Source organism: Linepithema humile, chromosome 1 (assembly GCF_040581485.1).
Source record: "Linepithema humile isolate Giens D197 chromosome 1, Lhum_UNIL_v1.0, whole genome shotgun sequence".
NCBI lineage: Eukaryota > Metazoa > Arthropoda > Insecta > Hymenoptera > Formicidae > Linepithema > Linepithema humile.
This window is the reverse complement of record NC_090128.1, coordinates 12,140,638-12,161,619: the sequence shown is the minus strand read 5'-3', so window position 1 is coordinate 12,161,619 and position 20,982 is coordinate 12,140,638. Positions and strand designations below refer to the sequence as shown.

Genomic DNA, 20,982 nt, shown 5'->3' with positions numbered 1-20,982 from the left:
TTAGGTGTGCCGTGCAGCTCGCGTTATTTTATCGGAAAAGCTTAATTCATATCGCTCGCGATTCTCTCTGCGCAGCTTAAAATAAGCACCGTTAAGATGAAAATCTTTGTTGTCGATATTTTTTAAATTGCGTGCGCGCCCGGGAAATTTATGAACCGCATTCGTGATCATTTTTTTTCCCAGTAATTTGATCACGATTTTATCCCAGAAATTTGAAAAAAGAGACTCGGGATTTGGATGTAATTGCGTAGAAGGACAGTTGGGCAGTTTGAATTTTTGTTTGCTCTACGCGATTGAAAGAGTTAATTTCGCAAAAGGGTTAATTTGCCAAAAGTGCGGGTTGATGAGAGCAAGAGTGGTCGCAGGAATCTGAGTGGATGAAAACCCGCGCGTCACGATTTTTCCTCTCGCGCTGCTCATAAGTCTCGATCAGATAAATTACGTGTGCTCTTAAAAAAACATTTTTCACTACGGTGGCAGTAATAGTACGCTATTGATCCACTTCCGCTCGTACAACTAGCGAACTAGCGACCGCGACGGCGAGGATGAGGCGAGAGCGCGGGTCCGGGCGGGGAGCGCGACTGTGCGGGTGAAAGTTTTCGAAAAATTTCAATCTTTCAAATGGAACGAATGGACCCGGGCCCGGGGGGTAATTGTACGAAATGCGGGCTCGACGAGATGCACGCCTAAACGAGAAGGGTAGGAAATAAAAGCGTTACGACACGGAGAGACCCGTTTTCAATCGACCTGCGCGCGCCCATATACGGGCAATAGACGTATAAAGTATTGCGCGGCGTAGTAAAAGGATCCTTAAAGTGGCTCGTAGAGTCACAAAACACGGCCTGCTGCTGTCTCTATTTAGAGAATGCGACCTCACCCCATCGGCCGAGGCAGCAACGTCGGGCTAATCCATCGAGCTTAACTCTCGGAAATATCGCTCTTTTGTGCTCGGCGCCGTCCTACCTAAGTGGCAACGTAACTTGTCATTTTTTAACGCGCGTGGAGGGGTGTTGTTGCCGCGCAGATAACGTTATCTGCCGACGTTCATTGTACGTTGGAAACCCCGTGCAGTTTTATTAGCTTGTCTGTTTTCGAGCGGTCTCGTTAGTCGCTACAAATTTCGGATTTTCGACGATCTTCTGAAATTATTGCCTCATCTGTGCCATACGCTATATTATTGTAACGCGTATGAATCTCACGTTGAATTGAAAGTTAGAGATAAAATCGCGCGCGAGTCGGTCGGACGAATATCTCGTATCTAATCGCGAAGCACGATTTATCCAAGCAAGTATCTCTTACCGATTAAATAAGAAGCGCTCGATATCGCTGGTATACATCCGCGCCAGAATGCACCTCGTTGCAGATATTTAGACGGCTCCGCTAAATCGTTCCCTTCCGCGTGTATTTACCCGGAGAGCCTGGTAAATACAGAGACATTCGGCAAACCCTTTTTCCCACGACAAATGTACCCGTCGTCGGAATTCTGAGGCGGAACGAAAAAGGGAGATGGAGCAAAAAGGAGAATGATATATACAGCGTGCATCAAAAGTCGCGCACGGTTTTCCCGGAATCCTAGAATGTCACCTTTCATTTCGTAAGAGTGTGTTTCTGTCAAGTTAATTTCTTAATTAACGTTTTTATTAAATTAAAGTCCGTCAAATGCAATGTTTATTAGATGTAAAATATAATTATATTTTATTTTTGGATTATTTCATCAAAATTTGATACATCAGAATTACTTAGCGTTTTGGAAATTTTTTACATTTGAATTATTAGTGACAACTCATGCATCTTTTCGTTCGGAAAGTGTTTTGGAAAATATTTCAAATTGATCATGAAATTTTTGTGTGAAATGCAATGATTTTAAGACACCCTATATATATATATATATATATATATATATATATATATATATATATATAGAGAGAGAGAGAGAGAGAGAGAGAGAGAGAGAGAGAGAGAGAGAGAGAGAGAGTTGGAGAGAAAAAAAGCTAGGATAGAATGCTACGCGTCCACGATGCGGGAAAGGAAAAATCGAACGGCTACGTTTTAACGATTTATGCAAGTTTCTCGCCTTCCTTACGTTTTCCGCGCTCGATGGAAAAAAAACACGGCCCGCTAGTATCGGAAGGTGGGGGAGGGTGCAAAAAGTTCTTCGGCATTTCGAACACGCCGGAGGTCTTTATCGCCGAAGCCGGTCACGTAAGCAGCGCACGTAGACAAAAGTTCGAAATCACATGTAGTGATGTGCGCATCCTCCGGCATACGTGTGTCTGTCTCTTTCTCTGTCCCTCCCTTTCCATCTCTCTGCCTCGCTTTCCCGTTATCATTTTCTCTCTCGACTCCGTTGTATACGCTTTCGCGACACACACTCGGTGTCGCACTCGCGCGAACGACCCGCGCGTACAGGACGGTATTTAAGCGCATATGGGCGCACCTAGGGATAGAACGTAAACATGCAGTCGCCGGTCTGCGCCGCGCGGAATTTGCAACATACGGTCGAGGTCGTGTGCGGGGGGATAATGGCCCTGGCAGTAGCGATCGTTACGCTATCGATGCGCCCGGAAGCACGCGTTGCGTCGTAAGCCGCGCGCCGCATCACCGCCCAATTCGAGAGCGAAAGAGAGAGCTTGAGAGATCCTTTGCCGCAAAGCGTCGCTGCGCGCCGTTATCGTTTCTTATCGCGACGTTGTATAAGTCACTTCCCGGTGCTATTGCGAAAGTATTAATTAATGCATCACGTCTCGCCGGATGCGCCTGTATTCGCTCCACGCGCGCGGCGCGGCGCGGCGAAGCCTGCGCGCACGGAATGCGGAATACGTGAGTATAAGATCTCGCCCGCGCCGCGAGATAAAAGATTAATTGAATCGACAATCGGACGCCGGAACGGAGTCGGTCGTTTCCGGGCTTGACTCGACCTTTGCCCGACAAAAATGCCCGCCCTTAAGTGATTTCTTGTTACCGCAGCCGCCCACCCTCGGTCACCGCTCGGACCGCTGCAGCGCGTTGCAGACGCGGTCGGAAATATGAAAGGCGGACCGGAGCTCTTTTTCGAGCTCCCGGAAGATTGTCGATGATGAATTATTCCGGTCGGTCAGCGTAAAGCGTATATCCGTGGAGAAATATGGAACTGATACAAACTCCGGACGGCCGTGGTGTATAATCCGACTTGGCCGATTGATAGAAAATCATCGCGATGCATGCAACGTACAAAGACGTGCATTAATACAAATCTGTCATGTATAAAAAATACGTTTTAAAATCATTTTATAATTAAAAGACATTTTTTTTTAATCCTTTAAATTAATTTTTTAAATTGCATAGCTGTATAAAAGAATAACGGTATTAAATTATTCATCGGACGCTATATTCGATTGTTGCATTCGAGATGAGATTCCGCGACACTTACTGTCGCTACAACCGACAGTCGCTATACTATCGTGGCGACTATCGAGCGCCGGCGATTAACAGACATCGCATCACGTGCGCGGCGAATGAGGCGAGGCGTTGATTCAGGCGAACTTAACGGCTATCAATGTCGATCAATGTGCATTACATTGCCGCGCAGCTTGTTCGAGACGGATAGATCGGGCAAACGCGATGCGCGCGATGCAGGAAATTCCAAGTCGGGCGTGACGATAAAACACTAATTGATATCCACGGAACAATTAGCGCCGAATTAACCAGCGGAGGTGTGTAACGGTCGGCGGACACGCGGCTGCGGCGGCGAATCGATTGATTCAACAAAAGTTTATCGAATAAACAGCACGGTCCATTTAATTAACAACGACTTCCGCCGCGAGCGGTTTGTTTATAAACTCGGCCGTGGCCGCGCGCGCGCGCGCAATGCCGGCGCCGCTGCCGCGACCGGATTCGCCGAGATTCGAGTTCGAAGAGTAGTTTGCAGAACGACAGCGATAATATCGGTGGGCTCGTCGGCCAGTGTTCCGCACAATCGGCCGTTTATTAAAACGGCGCGGGGCGGCCGGATAAAATTACGTACGACCGGATTTTATCCCGCCGCGTTTTAAACTGACACAGCGCGGAAATGTAATCGAAGTTCCCTCCGGAGGAGGAGCGTGCGTTTAATTAATGCTCGTATTTATCGCGCGGACAGCTGAGTTATTGCGCGGTATAATGACGTGGATTTAATTGCACGTTGCGAACTATGGTATAATAAAGCGATACGCGCCTGGCGCGACGACATTGTATATCGTGCGAGCGGCATTTTTACAGATTCGCTAGGTCACACATCCAAAATCACCGTGAAAACGATACAACCGAAAGGCTCGGTTGATGACGCGTCGCGTTTTCCGATGTATCCGATTGCGTCGCTAAACCGCCTCATTTTCGCGCGATTATTATCATCGCATTTATCAAATGTCACTGACTGTTCAATATAATAACGAAAATATTAAAACGCCTCTTTTTGTGGTGAGCGCAAAAGGAGGGATCTGCTATTATGTATTTTACATGCACTGTGATTAATTAATAATGATTAACTGTACGCGAATAGAATCTCATGTAACTGCAACATGGACGACGAAACAATCATTGGAACGGACGCCGGACGATAAAATTATGAAACTTTATTGAATGGAAGAGGCACTTAATAAAGTCCAGCAGCGCTCTTCTACGCGTGCCCTCGTGCTAAATTTAAAAATGCCTTAAAAGACCCGATAGAGATGAATTAATTAGTCCGCTCCAATTAGCGGCTGGTTAATACCGAAACGCGCGCGCGAGTTAATGTCGATACACACGTTAAACGACAAAACGGCCGCGAAGGCGATCGATTTGGTATAAAAGCGCGTCGAATGAACGGCACGTCGCGATAATTGGACGTATTTATGCAACGGGCACTGATTATATTGACGTGAAAGGCGGTACTCGCGTCTCTGTACACACAATCGACACTTTGAAATCGTTGACCAGAAATCTGAAAAGGCATTAATTTTGCATAACGAGAAATGTACGGGATTTTCAATCTTATCTTAATTTTTAATTCATCAAAAATTCATCAAAAATTAAGATAAAAGTGTGTTACGAATTCAATATTAAGATAAAAGTTATTGTAACAAATAAAAATAGGAATTTCCTTGCAAATACTCTTTCAATATCGTTTTGTGACTAAAAATTTTATTGAAAATTGGCTATCAAGTTTCTCTATACTTTTTATATAAATAAAAAAATTTAGGTGCAATATTGGTTCAAATTTCTGGAAATTTTTTTTTATGCAGCTTAAAAAAATGTAGACACGTATAATATTGATCTACTAGAATACGCGCGAGTCTTTGGTCAATATGTTCGTTCGACTATATCTGCGAAACGATTGTTTCGCAGATAGAGGACTGTTTGCGTTTCAATTATTTAAATGGCTCACTCGTGTCTACTTGTATGTCTTGTAAGCAAGATGCGGGGGGATTATTACTGTTTGTAATTCATTATCATATATTATCATACGTAAGAGGGAAGCTTGGGGCACGTCATTATTCGCTAGTCATTCGTCTCATTGCTGCTATTGTGTTCACTTAGCTTCTTATATGCTTATTGCGTGGCAGCAATGTAGGAATTATATCCATTTCCATGAAACATTTCCAGAACTAAAAATTTTTACATATTTAAAACCATATAAATATAAAATCATATAAAATAATGCAGTTTTCCTTTTCCGAAACAATGTGAAGTAATAATACATCATGGTACGAATAATTTATTTCATTCAGCCAAAAAAAAATGTTTAATTCACAAATTTGCCTCTTGAGTCTTTTGATACAATCTTTCAAGCATGTACCGCGCCATCACAACGCTCTCGCGCAGCGTATTACTTGTCGAGTTTAGGGTTAACGTTCGGTAAATCGTGCCGTCGCGAATCGACGCCGTCTGGTCTCGCCGGCCGATTAAAAATTGCGTGCCGATGATAAATCAATTGATCAACCGCAATTAACCGTTCGTTAACGCCGGACGACAGCATGATGCGACGCGTTATCCGTAAAACTAGATGGAGAGAGAGCGCGCGCGAACGTCAAAGCGCCTCCTATTAATTAACATCCACCGTGTTATCTTCTCAACTACCTCCTCGCCGCGCGTATGTGTGCGCATCTATGTGTGTACACACCCGGGACGGCGACGGCCACGCGGTAACTCTAAAGTTAATCCGCGCCACGGTTTGCCGACTTAACTCATCTCGGGCGGGCGCGCGCGAAGTCCAGGCGCTCTGTCCCAGGCGCAACTTTTCCGCGGTTACTTTTCCGCTTAAAATAACTTGCCTTAACTCAATTATTTCTCATTAACTTGGCTGGTTCGCGCACAGGCTTCTTTTTTGTTCCCCGGCCAACTTTTCACTACGGTGCACAATGGGTCGGCCGAGGTGGAAGGAAGGCGACGAGGACGTGGTGGGCGACAGTGACTCCTAAGAGGGGGAGGATAGGAAGGGCACCGACTGTGTGCCGGCGAGGGTGTGCAGCGCAAGGCGGGGATGGGGTGTGTAGGGTACAACGAAGCGTGATAATGGTACACACGGCTGGGGAATTTATCGCGCTCTTCAGTGCCCGAAATCGAAAGTCGAGGATTAAGGGTCTCGTATTTAGGGTTTAGGATCGCGGATTGAGGCGTTAAAGTCGAGAAATTGGATGCTCGGAGTTTAGGGATTTAGGATCGGGAATTGAGTTGAGAATTAATGTACGAAAGTTCACGTGCGCGCAGCGACAAAAATGTATTTCAATTTTCTTCCATTGCTTTATATGGATTTTTCAGAAGCTTCTTGAAAACGTCTCCGTGTATTATCGCGCGTATTCGTGTCTGCGAAGAGGATCGTCCTTACGCTTGCGCGCTACCGCTGACGTCGAGTGGCTAACGTCGTCGTCGTTCTGCGACATTTCGACCACCACCTTCGCGAATAAGAGTCGGGCGAGATTTACATGAGTAACGCTCATCGCGGCTTTATGGAGCGAAAGTGAGGCGTTCTTATCCGGCTTTATGACTCGGTCGAGAAGAGAACTCCACGGAAAAGTCCGAGTGAAATTTAGCGTGTAATATTGAATGCTGATTAGGATCGACGAGCGAGCGAGCGGACGAGCGATGAAAGTGCGAACGATAATCTTGCAGCTTAAAATAGAGATTTATTCGGTCGCTCGAATGCCGCGGCACGAACGCGAAAAGTCAAATAAGGAAGAGAACAGACGAAAGAAAGGGCGAGCGATCGAAAGCAGCTAAGCTAAGAAATATTTGTAGCTGGCTCGGTATGCTCGTCGATGGCGAAACGCTTAATGCGTCTTTGAGCGGAACGTCGTCTTTCGTCGTCGTCGTCGTCGTCGTCGTCGTCGTTGTAGTCAAGACGAAGCCTGGAAAAAAGAGGAACGAAATAAGAACACGTCACAAGGAGGGAATTATCTTTGAAAGTTAAAGCTGGCTCGCACTCGCGGATCGATTCGCGCGCTACGAAGGCTCTGCAATTTAACTGCGCGCGAGTCCGCGAGCAGTCTTCTCTTCTTTCTCTTTCGTTTTTCCCGGTAAAAAGGGCGCCGCGATCTTAATTCCAGTTATTAAATCTTTCAGTCGGCACGGGTAAGCGCGCGCGCGGGCGCGCGCGTACGCCTGTGTTTTTAGTTGCCATGAATAGATGTTTACTTATTACAATTATACTTTATAATAGCTTCCCGCGCGCCGCGCACTTCGCCGACAGAGAGAAAGAGGAGCGCAACTTCTTCCTGCCTCTCAACTTTCCCGGAGTGCAGTTTTGCCCCCTTTCTGAAACCCGGACGTCGCCGTCGTCGCCGTCGCCGCCAACGCCGGACCAAAGTTTGACGCAAACGCGCGCGGCCGTCCGTAATAATAAATATAATATTCATACGTCACTGAAACGAGAGTAAGAGGGAGAAAGAGAGAGAGAGAGAGAGAGAGAGAGAGAGAGAGAGAAAAAGAAAGAAAGTACACTGAAGCGGAAAGTAGCGCGCGTGTTTCAGCATTGAAATAACTAGGTATTGAAGTCAATCGGAGAGATCTCTTTGAACGTCTAACGAGCCTTCGTAAAAGGGGAACGCGAATGATTCGAAGAGAGGTCATAATTTACATGCCGCTGGCACGGAAATTAAAATAACAATCTTCATTACTTGTCGGAGTTGGAAGTGGATTCCGATTTTAGATAATTGAGTAATTCAAAATCGCACTTTAAACGTCATACATTTTCTACGTTTTTTTATAATGATCTGCGGTGAAACAAGTTTCCAACGGTAAAAGTGGATGTGTAAATTTTCCGTGAAAATATTCAAAGGCCGGCAGAAGCTTAGATTAGAAACGCTATTAGACCGCACGAGATGTAACGCAGACAGATAGACTCCAATTGAAATCCCAGTGAAAGGGTTAACGTCAGCGAATTTCAGCGGTGCATCGCGCCGACTCTCTCTCTCTCTCCTCCTCCTCTCTCCCCCCCCTCTCTCTCTCTCTCCTTGCATCACATGCAACGTTCTCGTAATAGCTGCCGGGCGCGGATCGTTCTCGCGAACGCAACGCTCGCTTGTTGCCGCTGCTGCCGCCGCGCTCGCTTACCGAGGGCGCGTCTTTACACGCGGCAGCTCTTCCCGGAGCTACCCCGGGGCGCCGCGTCCTCTCGTTTCTCTCCCTCTCCCCTGCCCCCCACCTGCCGAACTTGGGCGTGCACAAAGCGGGCATGCCGTCACTTTGTAACGATAAACTCGGCATAAGGTTTGTCAAAGCTAATTGGATGCGACTCCTCGCGTATACACCGTGTCGACGATGCGATACGTGAAATGTACATCCGCGCGCGGGCGCGGGCGCGCCACGATTCATTGACCCGGATATCGCTCGTTCGTCGGCGGGCGTCGCCGTCGTTTCCTCTCGGGGATATACCTCCCCCGATTCGAGATTCGTCATATCGGTCCTTTTGCCAAGAAGGACGAGTTGCGCTGGACCGCGATCGAGTAGGAGCTCTCTTGGCACCGGGCGATGCCCGGCGCCGCCAAATCGAATTTACCATACGCCACGCGCCGCGTGATAAATATGACGACGGAAAAATATATTTGCGATACGCGGAAATCCTTATTTGCAGACGTTAGGTCGAGACATTTCGCAGCTGCTCGTTGATTCCATATTGAATTACGCGATTCGTGTCGTCTTTTTCTATAATTCTCCGCGAATCGAGTTTACCGAACGCTTATGATAAATATCACGGCGGAGAGAAAAGTGTGCCCGGAATATTCGAAACGTTTGCGCGCTCGATAATGTGGGATTTTTCAATTTCATGTTGCACGTCGGTTTGAAATTAAAACGCGTTATTTTTTTTGCTCCTCTCCCCACCCGTAATTACACCGTAATTTATCACGAAACGGCTAAACGCTCTTCCCGCCGCCGCAGCGTGCGCCAGATCCATACTATTACACGATAATCTTCATTTAAATAACAACGTGTGGAACTCCTCGAAAAACGCCATTCCGCTGTTACATTTATTATGTTTCAATTATTCAATCCAGATCGAAAAGGGCAATAATAGGGACGTCGCCAAAGGGAGAAAGAATCGTGCAGCGTAATGTTAAATACATAAATGCAAGAGCTGCTATATGTGTGTGTGTGTGTGTGTGTGTGTGTGGTACGCTCTTGACTCAGCGCTCGTTTCACTTCGTGCCAACATTGTGCGCGCACATACGCCTCCTTCCGTGTGTGCGTTGTGTACGTGTGTTTTCGTATGTGGTGTATGGTATAGCAGCCGTTAACTCCATTTTCGCGTGTACCGCTCCTGAACGAGCTCCGATAGCGCGCAGTCGAATAGCGGCGCACGAGAAGTGGCCGTCGCGCGCGGTTATAATTACACGCGTAATGATAAGAACATACGTACGCGATAAGACGACGGGCGTTTGCGGCACTTATCATCCCCGTCCGATCGGCGGGACTTTATTCGCATGTATTCGTCGCTTTCACGCGCTCATCACTGTCGCGTGAATTAAGCCCTGCTATTTTCGCGTTTCCTCTCTTTTCAACCTCGCCGCGCTATCGCGGCGTGAGCCGCCGACGTCACGTCTGCAATCGTCGGGCGGGTATTTTTCATTTCGCGCGATTCCCCGTCGACCGGCCCCCTCGCGCCGGGACCGCTTTAAAGTATTACTTATCCCGGATTTTATCCGCCCGACCGATCCCAGGTCAGATCAATCACTTATTCGTGATCGATCGCGTGACGCTTTAAGGATGTTTATAAGAGGAAGGGCGCGGGGACGGGATACACTCGTGCGATTCCCGGTGACACGACATGAAAGGTGTGTATCGCATCCGTTTGCTTGCGCTGCGAAATTATTTTTCATCTTCGGGGACGAATCTGCGTTTATCGAAAGCAAATTAGCGACGGAAACGAGAGCCCGGCACGACGCGCTGGGCGACAACCATTTAGATAAATAACGACGTTAGATTATTCGAGCGAGGACCGGCTACGATAAGGATCGCTTTTATATTACTCCCGTTCGCTTTTACATTTCGCGAAAAACGGGTCACTTGTGCCGCAGTTGCTGTACGTAGCAGCAGAACTCTTGATATTAAGAAAGGAACAAGTGACACATTACTTTGAAGTTACATTAAGTCGGGATCGTAATTTCCTGCGGAAACAAAGCGGCTCCCGCGCTTCTCGATATTCCGAGGTGGAGAAGGAAAGCGAGTTTTCCGAGTGAGGTCGTGGAAACGCGTTTTCCGCCCTTATTATTTGCGTTAAAACGAATTTTATGTATTCGCGCGCGCACTCGGCGAGTTCGGTGCGTGCTTTACTGCGCGCCGGAGCTGCATATAACAATAGCGCTGCTTTCTGCCATGATAAAGGGTTATGACCGCGCCTTGAACTTTTATAAAGGACGTGCCGAGTTTTTGGAAAGCCGAACGCGTTTTTGAAACATCGCGAGACTTTCGCTCAGGTTTCGGGCGAGTCGATGCGAGGATATCGGGAATGTGTAAGCCGACCACCGTGCATTATCTACCCGATGCTTTGTAAATGTACGCAAATATGTCATATCCAGCGTTAGTCGCCGGAGGTTTCGAGGAGGAAAAGGAAGAGGAGTAGGAGAAGCGAAAGGAGGAGGAGAAGCAGCTGAAGCGCCGCGGCGTCTCGTTTTATCGAACGAGAATTCAGGTCGTTCCCAGTGAATGTCTAAAATATAATTTCACGCACAGATTTTGTACTCGCGCTCTCGGAATTGCTATTTTTGCCGGCGGCTGCAAATTCAACGTTCACGATTTTGCCCCCGCGTCCTAATTAACAGCAGTACATATAAAACGTATTTACATGTATTATTTCTGTATATATATATATATATATATATATATATATATATATCTATATATATATATATAGATATACATATATCCTGTCCTTTATATGTGTTAGATATTTATATATATATATATATACATACAGAAAACAAATATAAAAGCTCTGAGAAATTTGTGTGCTCGAGAATGCTTTGAAAAACTACACTCGTGTTTGTCTTTTTTTATTAAATATTTCAGAATGCGTAGAAAAAGATGTATGAACGCTCGAGCTTTTACATTCGTCGTTCTTTCATGATCGGCATGTTTCAAACATTAGACAAATGTTGAAAATGCTTTTATGCTTTGCGGACGTATTTTGGATAAAAGCATTTTGACAAGCGTTGCAATGATAATCTTCGACATAAATTGAAGAATTAAATATAATTTGCTCAATTGAAACTCGCTGTCGTCGTTTAATTCCGAGTTTTGCCTGTCTGAAACGGAAGGACCGTGTTTATCACTATCGCGAGTCGACAATACGGTCGCCGCGTTTAGCTGCGAATGCCAGATACAAAGACAGCGGCTGAATTCCGTATTCAAAGTTCTTCATCGCGACTGGCTTCGGTGCTCCCGTGTCCCCGTCGCCCATCTTCAAGATAAACCGACTCATATATCCCGGACGTAATTCTGGCTGTGGACGGGGGGGGCGGGAGAGGTTGGGCGGAGACGCTTTCGGCGGAAAAACTTGGCACGTTCAAGGACGGATGTTCGTTCCGCGCGACAACTAGCGCGCGCGCTCCTTTCGCGCGACACATTTTCCGTCGCTTTGTTCCTCGACGCGACGTAGACTTCCGACTCGTGGTTTTTACGTCCATCCGCCCCGGGTCGTCCTGGCGAGAGCCAGCTCTTCCTCTCTCTTTGTCGAGAGAGAGAGAGAGAGAGAGAGAAAGAGCGTGAGAGAGCTGCAATTTGACGTATGGGTTGTTGGGCCGGGCAAGTTTGCTCCTCGCAAAGATGTCGTTGACCCGCTACTATTACGCTAGACAGGATTAACCCTTCCGTCCGTCGTCGCCCAACGCGTACACGTCTATATACACATGTGTATGCCGTGGCTTGAACGCTGGAAGCGTGCACGGTACGCTCGTTAGCGGCCTTCGCCGAGTCCGCCGTGGAAACCCCTGAAATTTCCATATTTCGTCGTCGTGAGACCCGGCAGCGGGCCGGGATTTTTAGCGCTTCATCTGTTTGTCTCTGACTCAACTAGCAGGGCAGTTTCGTTCCGTGCGCACGGCACGGTCGGCGAACGCAATCGAGTTACCTGATGTGTCGTGCAAATCACGGAAATTACGCTAGCCGGAAAAGAGAGAGAGAAGGGGGCGGTGGGGGAGGGGAGAGAGAGCCATCCGTATGCTATCGCTGCGCGAGGAGCAATTAACGGGGAAAGTTGTACTTCATTTATTTATTCCGCGCAATCTGGCAATCGGAAAAGTTAATAGTCTCTTTGCGAACTCTTTGATCGTTTAGTATACTGAAGCCTTGAGGATGCAGGATTAACTGAAACTCTGTAAGAACTAATATGCTTGGAAAAATTAAATAATGAAAATTTGAGAACGAAAATTGAGCCAAAATTTCGCGCAATTACGCGAAATAAATGAAACGATTAACAAAATTTGGACAGCTTTGCCGATATTTTAACACGCATCTCTGCATCTTGTAGTGCTATTAACGGTATATTAGTCGGAAGGGATGTACTCTTATCTCGCTATTGGTTAATGGCAAGTAGCTGTGTACCACGTCAATTTGACTCAGGCTAACTACTACGTAATTTCATTACACTCGCGACGTCATCAACGTCTCGAAATTTACGCTCCGCAAGGCTGCGCATCCTTGTGTACCACTGTGCAGCACCGTAGCCGCGATTGTTGATGCTCCCCTAATGTTTGTATCTCATGCCGCGGGGTATCGAATAACTTCGTTACATTCGCGATATCGACACCCAGACGATACGTCACGGGCGCGGAATTACGGGTTCCCGCCTGGTGGCGTGGACCTCACCTTAATTGCACCTGTAATTAGCAATCCGTCGATACTTTTAATTTAACGTTACATCATTGCGTCCGGTGAAACTGGAATTACGTCTGCATTGTCCGTTATCAGTGGCGATACCGTAAGGCGATATCTCATCGAAACCTTGAAATTAGTATCCGCAGGGCCGCGCGCGCGCGCGCGTGCGTGCGTGCGTCTGTGTCTATTATCAACAACGACAGCCTGGTAACCAGGCGTGATGGTTAATGCTCGCCGTCCGTTTGTCGGGGCGGGCGTAGAGTATCGAGTAATTTCATTACGGCCACGCAACACGTCGACACCTCCCCGACGGCGTCCCTCGTGGATTACGAGGCCCCCCTAGCCAGCGAGCGGCGCAAAGGGCGGGGGAGGAGGGACCGGGCCGTGATTTCCCGGTCGTCGTCAGGCGCTGTCGGCGTTGGCTAGCGACGTTGACTAGCGGCGTTGACTAGCGGGCTAGTCACGCCGTGGCGATAGATAGACCGCGACAATGGTATCGGGCGAACGTCGGGCGTCTATCTCCCGTCGCATCGTTAGTCTCGTCGTTAGTCTCCTGGCGTACGCGCGCGCGGTGACCCTTAATCTGATCCCTGTGCCCCGCAGCAGCGGCGAGGGAAGCGCGGGGGCGATGGAGACAAACGACTCGGATCCTCGGCGTTCACGCCAACGCCGTCTCGCGTACACCGGAATCGGGTCGCTCGGACCGTCGCGTCGCGCCGGTTTCATTCCGCTTCTGAACACGAGCCCGGCGTGTAAACGGAAGCTCGGAATCGGCGACACACACGGGACACACACGGGACGTACACACCAAGTTGCGTGTCGACTTGCGATGGCGCGCGTCCCCCGCGTCCAAGGGAAACGGGATGTGTCGGACGTCGCCGGGACGTAGAGGCGGGTAGGCAGACGGAAGGGGGGTAACAGGACAGGGTGTATCTGGGACGACGACGACGACGACGACGACGATGCGGTCGAGAAAGGGTGGGCGCGCGCGAATAGTGCGGTTCTGATTACTTCGGAGGGTCCCGCCGCCGGCGGATTTACGGATAGGCGCGTCGCTAGGGCTCAAGGGCTTCATGCTACCGAAATACATAAAAGCGGGAAAGAAGGAAGGGGGAGACTCCGTTGCCCGCGGAGAAAAGTGTGCCAGTGAGTAATTATTTTTTTCCTCTCATTTTTCTGCCTTTTCTCCGTGTATCCGAGGTATGAAATGCTTCGAAAGATGTAAAGATCGCGGGATTGTTTGAAATTAACCGACTCTCGAAACACGGGAGATGCAGAAAAATATATACCGACTCAATTTGATTTGCGCAAAATGACAATTAAAATCGCAATTAATTCCGCGGTTATAATAGTGGCTATAATTAAAAACGAGCCGGTAATTATTATTGTTATAGCGATAATTTGCAGCTGCGAATGTTTTACACCGCGCTGACGACTCCAATTAATTGCATCTCGCGTCGCCGCGCTTAAGAATGTGCGCTCGAGTAGATCAATATTTTGACAGATCAATAATAGGGTCTCGGGGAAAAATGGGGACGCGCACAGGGCCCCGCGTACTATAAATCCGTCACGGGATAGTTCCCAGTTGTATCTGACGCCCGCAAACACAACATTGCTTTCCATGCCCGCACATATATCTGTTTTCCTACGTTTTTCTGTTCGGCCGCGGAAGCGGAAAAATGCGGTATTGATCGAGTGAAAGCATTTTTTCCGCGGCGTGTCCGGGTCGTCTTTGATTTTTGATATTAGAAATTCTCATTACGTATCCCTCGTATTTTACTTGGCGCGCTCGCGCGCCACATACCCTCCCACGTACACGCATACAGTCCAGTTTTCCTCTACGATTACATCCCTGCCGCTCCCATTCGGTTTACTACGCCTTCAGGTGCAACCTGACGCCGTACATGCTAGATGGAATTCGATATAAGCGTCGCTTGAACACGGAATCATTTAACACGGAGGCGGTGGTAACTGAAACATTTTCAGCTCTTATTTCTCAAAGGTCTGATCTCCTTTTGCTTCTTACGCTTTGGAAAAAAAAAATATGACAAAAAAAGCCCTACTTGCAGTCGCGCTACGCGCGAGAGACACGAGATATTCTCGAGCCGTCTTTGACGACGCATCGCTATATAATGCACTCGGAAACGCGCCAGGCAATCGCGATATACTCGCGCGCGAATACAAGATTTAGCATGCACCTATACGTACATGTTTCCCTCTTCTAGCGCGCGTGAGCGCGCGTATTTGACTTCAAACCGCATAACTTAAAGTTTGCGAAGAAAAACGTATCGCGTAACTCGGCGCACTTATATCGAATTTGCTGGAAATGTAGACCGTATTACGTCACCATGGAAAAAGTTTAACCGGAGTTTGAAAGGTACGAGAAAGAGAGAACGAGGAGCGCGCGGCGGTGGTGAAGGGGGTAACTTTTCGGGCCCCATCCACGAAAGTCGCAACGATACAAGGCGCCTATCGTTGGAGTCCCGGGTCGATATCCCGTCCGTTTCCCACGGCTAGTGGAATGCTTAACTTTAAGTGCGGATGCTTTTACTCACTCGGCGTGGGAGGCGCTTAGACTTAATAGAATATCGATACTTTCAGTCAGTCACTCGATATCCCATAAGACACCGGGGAGTAGCCTCCTCTCCGGAAGTAGATGCCGGTACTTTGCTTGTGTGACAATCGAGGGAAAAAATAATATCGGAAAGAAATAAAATTCCGCGCGATTAATAAATATGTATCGGCCGTAAAAGGTAGACTGTAATACTTTTTCATTCACAATCAGAGGCGTAGCGAGCCTCGTGCGCGAGGAGGAGGCATTTCTATGGTTTTGATTTACGATTATTCCGCTCGCCAAGATGATTTTTATTCGCTCCATCCTTCAAGCCAGCGGCTCGCGGCTCGCCCATATCAAAAAGTAAGGCACTGCTGTCGAAGCTAATCGGTATCGAGGGCCAAGTATCGGCGCTCCGGTACTATCGCGAGCATTCCGTCCGCAACCTGCACTCGTAGTTTCGCCTTACGACGGTGCGTGGAGTGCGACTCTCGCACAGGCGCTTACGGAAACCACCCTCCCCTCGCCCGGCTGTCTTTCTCTCCTTCTCTCTCCCGCAGCCCTCTTCCGTTCGGGCTCGTTCGTACCGGGGTGCCCCTATCTCGGTCGCGCGCCGCTCCGACATCGGGCACTCTCATGCGCGCGCGTTGCGAACGACCGAGAGAAAGAGAGAGAGAGTGAGAGAGAGAGAGAAGGAGAGCAAGAGGGGGGTTAGTGTACGCGGGTGCCGCCGCCGTCGCGCGAGGGTGGGAGACGGCGCGCTCGCTCGCTCTAAAGCCCGTAGGCCGCGCCGCGCTGCCACTACTCCGCACACGCGATCACCGTGGGGCACGGACACGCTGCTCTCTCTCACCCTGAATGCGCCTCCTCGCCGCCGCCACCCGCTATTTTCGCGCGACGCGTGCTCACCGCACGATCGGGACGCCGTGTGCCCCGACGCGAGTGTCGCGGGAGAGCTAGTGAGTGCGCCGTGCCCCAGTGTCTTCGGTCTTCGGTTGGAAACTTGTAACGCGAATTGGTGAAAAGATTTGGGGGGGGAAAAAAAGAAAAAGAGAAAAGAATTATCGCCGGACGGACCATCGGCAGCGCGTCGCGAATCGTTCGCGAGTGAGTTTTGAATTGTGAACCACGCACCTCGTGTCGGAGAGGCTGGATTGTGCGCGATAAGCAAAAACCGGAGTACAGTGTGCCGCAGCGGTTGATTTTCGATCGACCCCCCCTCTGCCCCCTTCTGCATCCCCCCCGCGCGGCGATCCCGTGTGTGAAGCCACGTTGTCGCGGTAACTTCGAAACCACTTCTTCTTTTCTTCTTCAGAGTTGAACGATTCCGCGCGACAAGAAGTCGGCCTGGATCATCATGGATTGGACCCGGGGGATCGGCCTGACCGGCGTGCTGTTGTTCTGCTTCGGCTGGATCGGAGGTAAGTGGCAACTGTGTTTTGTGCTCGTCGTTTTGTTTCTTGTCACTTGAATCTGCTGCGCTGACGCGCATGAATCAGGCCTTTGTCAAACGTTAACGTACAAATGCGCGCGCGGGAGTGAGAGAGAAAGAGGGAGAGAGAGAGAGAGAGAGAGAGGGAGAGCGAGAGAACTCGCTCGCCCGATTCGATTAATCGCCGACGATCCGCGTCGGGAATGCGCGGCGTTTCGGACATCCGCTTGCCGGGCCTCTGACCGTCGGCGCGACGCTGCTTTGCTTTTGTTCGCAAACGCGCGACGTCGATGGCCTATTTGCGGCCCGCTATTATGAACGGATGCACGGGCCGACGATAACGCGCGCACGTCGAGCCGCTATCTGAGGATAGCATCGGAAATTGTTTCAACACGCGGATCATGGCGCTTATTATTTCGGCAGTTCGTTTGGCTGAAATAAGCGTCTGCTGGATTAGCGCGATAAATTCTACATAGGCACTGCGGAGGCCGCTGCTACATCACGCTCATTATCCGGAAACTTTCGCGATATTTCCCAGCTGAACTTTGGAAATTTTTTAACTTTAATTAGAATAATCGCGTCGATATTCGCACCCAATTTTTTCGCCGGCCAAAAGTGCCGGGGCGAAGTTTGTCGGAGCCTATGCTATTTCCCCGCACCTCTGTTCTCGGGAATTAGGAAAGTTATGAAATAGGAGGGATATATACTTTTGAAGGACCGGGATCGGGCGTTTTCGAGGATATTACTGATTCTTGCCGCACTAGCCGTTTGAAAGTAGTCATACATTTATTCTGCCGCACCGAGAATGACGTTCTATTGGTAATAACTAAAGTGCTGAGTTTCTGAATTTTTAAGCAGAACCGAGTGACTTATGCATTCGAGTTCGCGGACTGTAACTGTTGAATACTTAAGCGTTGGAAATGGCTTAAGAAGCGATAAAATACTTTTACATTTTAGTGCTACAATCGAAGAGCACGATTATTGCTAATTAAGTCGAGATGATCTTTGTTTAAAAAGCAAACGGTGAAATTTGTGCTATAAAATATAAAGCAGCTAAAACGGGCGTCGAAATAATATAGAAGGGGAGTATTTTAAACTTTCGCAGATGTCTCTCCGCTTATTGAATTTGAAATGATCGCTTAAACTATTTGAAGCTCGTATTTCTTTCTACTGCTGGGAGATAAAATGACAGTCGTCGAAATCCTTTAAGATTTTGTAAAAGTCCAAGTATCGAATCGAAATTGTTTAAGCAAAAAAAAAGGGATTTCACCGGCTCGCGAAACGTCTCGTTTTTTTTTCTCGTGATACACGTGAAACACACGAGCATTCTCGATGCATTATGAGAGAACAACGCGAATCAGAAGAGGTATATTTAGTTTACGGATGTAAAACGCGTGAAAAAATACATGACGGTGGCGGTGGCTACGCGGCGCGGATAAAAAGTATGTTCTCGCTTTTTCTCCCTTTCGTCCTATCCCCTCCCTCCCCTCTCTCTCCCCCTCCCCCTCTCCCCCCGGACACTCGGCTCCGGCCTGCGGCGTTTTTCCCGACGCTCTTCAATTCGCGAAACGATCGCGGCATACGAGATATGCATTTCCGAGAGTAGTCGCGTCCCATCTCTACATGCTCATCCCTTTCCACTTCCGTCCCCGTCGCGCCCTCGCGCTTACACGCTCTCCCACGCCACTCATTCCGAAACTCATTTCGCGATATGGGATAAACAACGGCATTGTCGGAAAACACGAATGAAGCTCGAACGTAGCTGCGGCCCCCGCGGCACTACCGGTACGATCCAATTACCACCGGCGGTTCAGTCGCGATTGCATTCCGCGATGCTTAATTTAACGGGCTTTCGATGCTGTCGCTGATTAAGTATGGATACGACGCGATGCTTTCTCAAAGAGTATATATATATATATATACACGACGTCAATAACGTCTCGACGCATAAAGTTACATTAGTTTCAGGCAACTCGAGGCGCGCGCATCGTATTTTAGTTATTTATAACTGACAGTCAAAATATGGAACCATATATATATTTTTATTGATTACCTCATTGAACGAATTATTATTTATTATTCAAGTTGCCATTTAATCTTTCACACATCTCAAACTGTCAAGGACAGTTTTAAATGCGAAAATGTTGAGATGCGATGCGCCAGCCTTGAGTCGCCAAAAGTTGAGTGAAATTTTACGTATTAAAATACTTATACTTACAATTAATGACAAACGCGATGCAAACAACCCGAGAAAAAATGGTGTAATACGATCAGATGTAAATATATATAATTAGTTATGAAAAGATCTGATAACACATGTAATTTTATATGATCATATAAAATTCAGATCTTTTCATAACTAATATAATCGTATATATTTGCATCTGACCAATTACACCATTTTTTCTCAACAAGTGATATGCATCTTTGAAATATTTAGAGTGTCGAGGGATATTTAAAACCGGAAATATTTTTATTATTTCCGTAAGGGATTTTTAACATCTTCCTCTATGATAAAATCGATCTTCCAGCTAACATGAGAGATAAAGTGTCGGTGATTAAAATACCCCGTATCGGTAGCAGAGTATCGACTCGCTTGAATAGCATCCCTCACGGTTCCTTGACTTCGCTCATCGCGCTCTCCCCCCGGGCTAATAAGGGCAAAACGGTAGGTCGACGGGGGGATTGCGCGATCCTCGTGCGAGATATCGATGGACGGGAAAAAAAAAATTTGTCGCGGAGATCGATAAGAACGCGGGGTGGCGGGCGCATACGGCCGGGTTTCGCAGCAGGCCACGTACGTTTACCGTGTATGAACTTCAATTTCGTGATGGAAGTGGATTAATACAATTTAATGGCGCCCCGGGAGAATTATATGCGCGCCGACATCTCGTACCTCGATCTTCCCCCACGCGAATACATGGGGTAGTAGACGCGTATCAGTGTGCGCGTACAGAGGTCCTCGAGGTGCACATCGGGTGCCGCGTAGGGGTGACACCACTACACTCGGTATGTTTAATGATAATGGAGATAATAATAATTTAATTTAACACTCCGCGGGAGAAGGAGGTCGTGCGCTCTCCTCGCATTGAACCCTCCAGCCTCCCCTCGAATTCCTCCCTCGCGGAAGTGCGGTATGCAAATATTAAAGACTCGCGTCCGTTCCGTCTTCCTGTTTCCCCGGCATCTCTCAGCTTTCGTCTTAATCTTTCCTGTTATTTATCTTGGCTGTTTGTTTCGAATCTTTTCCGTCTATTTCGCCATAGCGCTTTATCTCTCATACTGCAACGCGCCGCGTAATTTTTGTTACGATCCTCGAGAGACTCCGAAACGCAATTAATCTGCAATCTGCATCTCCGCTTGCGTATCTCCTCCTTCTCTCGTTAAACGGAGTATCGCTTGTCGTTGATGTTATTTATTGTACGTATTAAAAAGTCATAACAGATATAGATGTTTTTTTTTTATTTATAATGACAGAAGTCGTCTTTATCATCCCACATTTTCCGAGATAATTATTCGCGTATGCTCTTTAGAGATCGAGATGATCTCGGAGTATTAATAAATTGGATTTTCCATCCTTTTCTCTCTAGCTACGCCTTGCGTAATAATAATAATAGGAAGACCATGCGTACCATTATCTAATGTATCCTTTTATGGGCTGCTTTCATACGTAGCGTTTGCGCTCTAATTTTAT

At 47.9% G+C, this 20,982-nt stretch overlaps 1 protein-coding gene across 3 annotated transcripts in view; it reads left to right on the top strand.

Annotated features, from left to right (window-relative positions):
- The window catches only part of LOC105672015 (uncharacterized), a 177,037-nt gene that overhangs the window by 68,410 nt on the left and 87,645 nt on the right, over positions 1-20,982 (top strand). The window contains exons 1-2 of one of the 3 annotated variants that reach the window (XM_012366676.2): positions 14,287-14,448; positions 17,172-17,277. In XM_012366676.2, coding sequence (XP_012222099.1) covers positions 17,214-17,277 — 64 coding nt within the window. In that variant the 5' untranslated portion in view covers positions 14,287-14,448; positions 17,172-17,213. Of the gene's footprint in view, positions 1-14,286; positions 14,449-16,626; positions 17,278-20,982 lie in introns of those variants that run through there. The other 2 variants (XM_067358572.1, XM_067358524.1) reach the window with 2 other exon arrangements.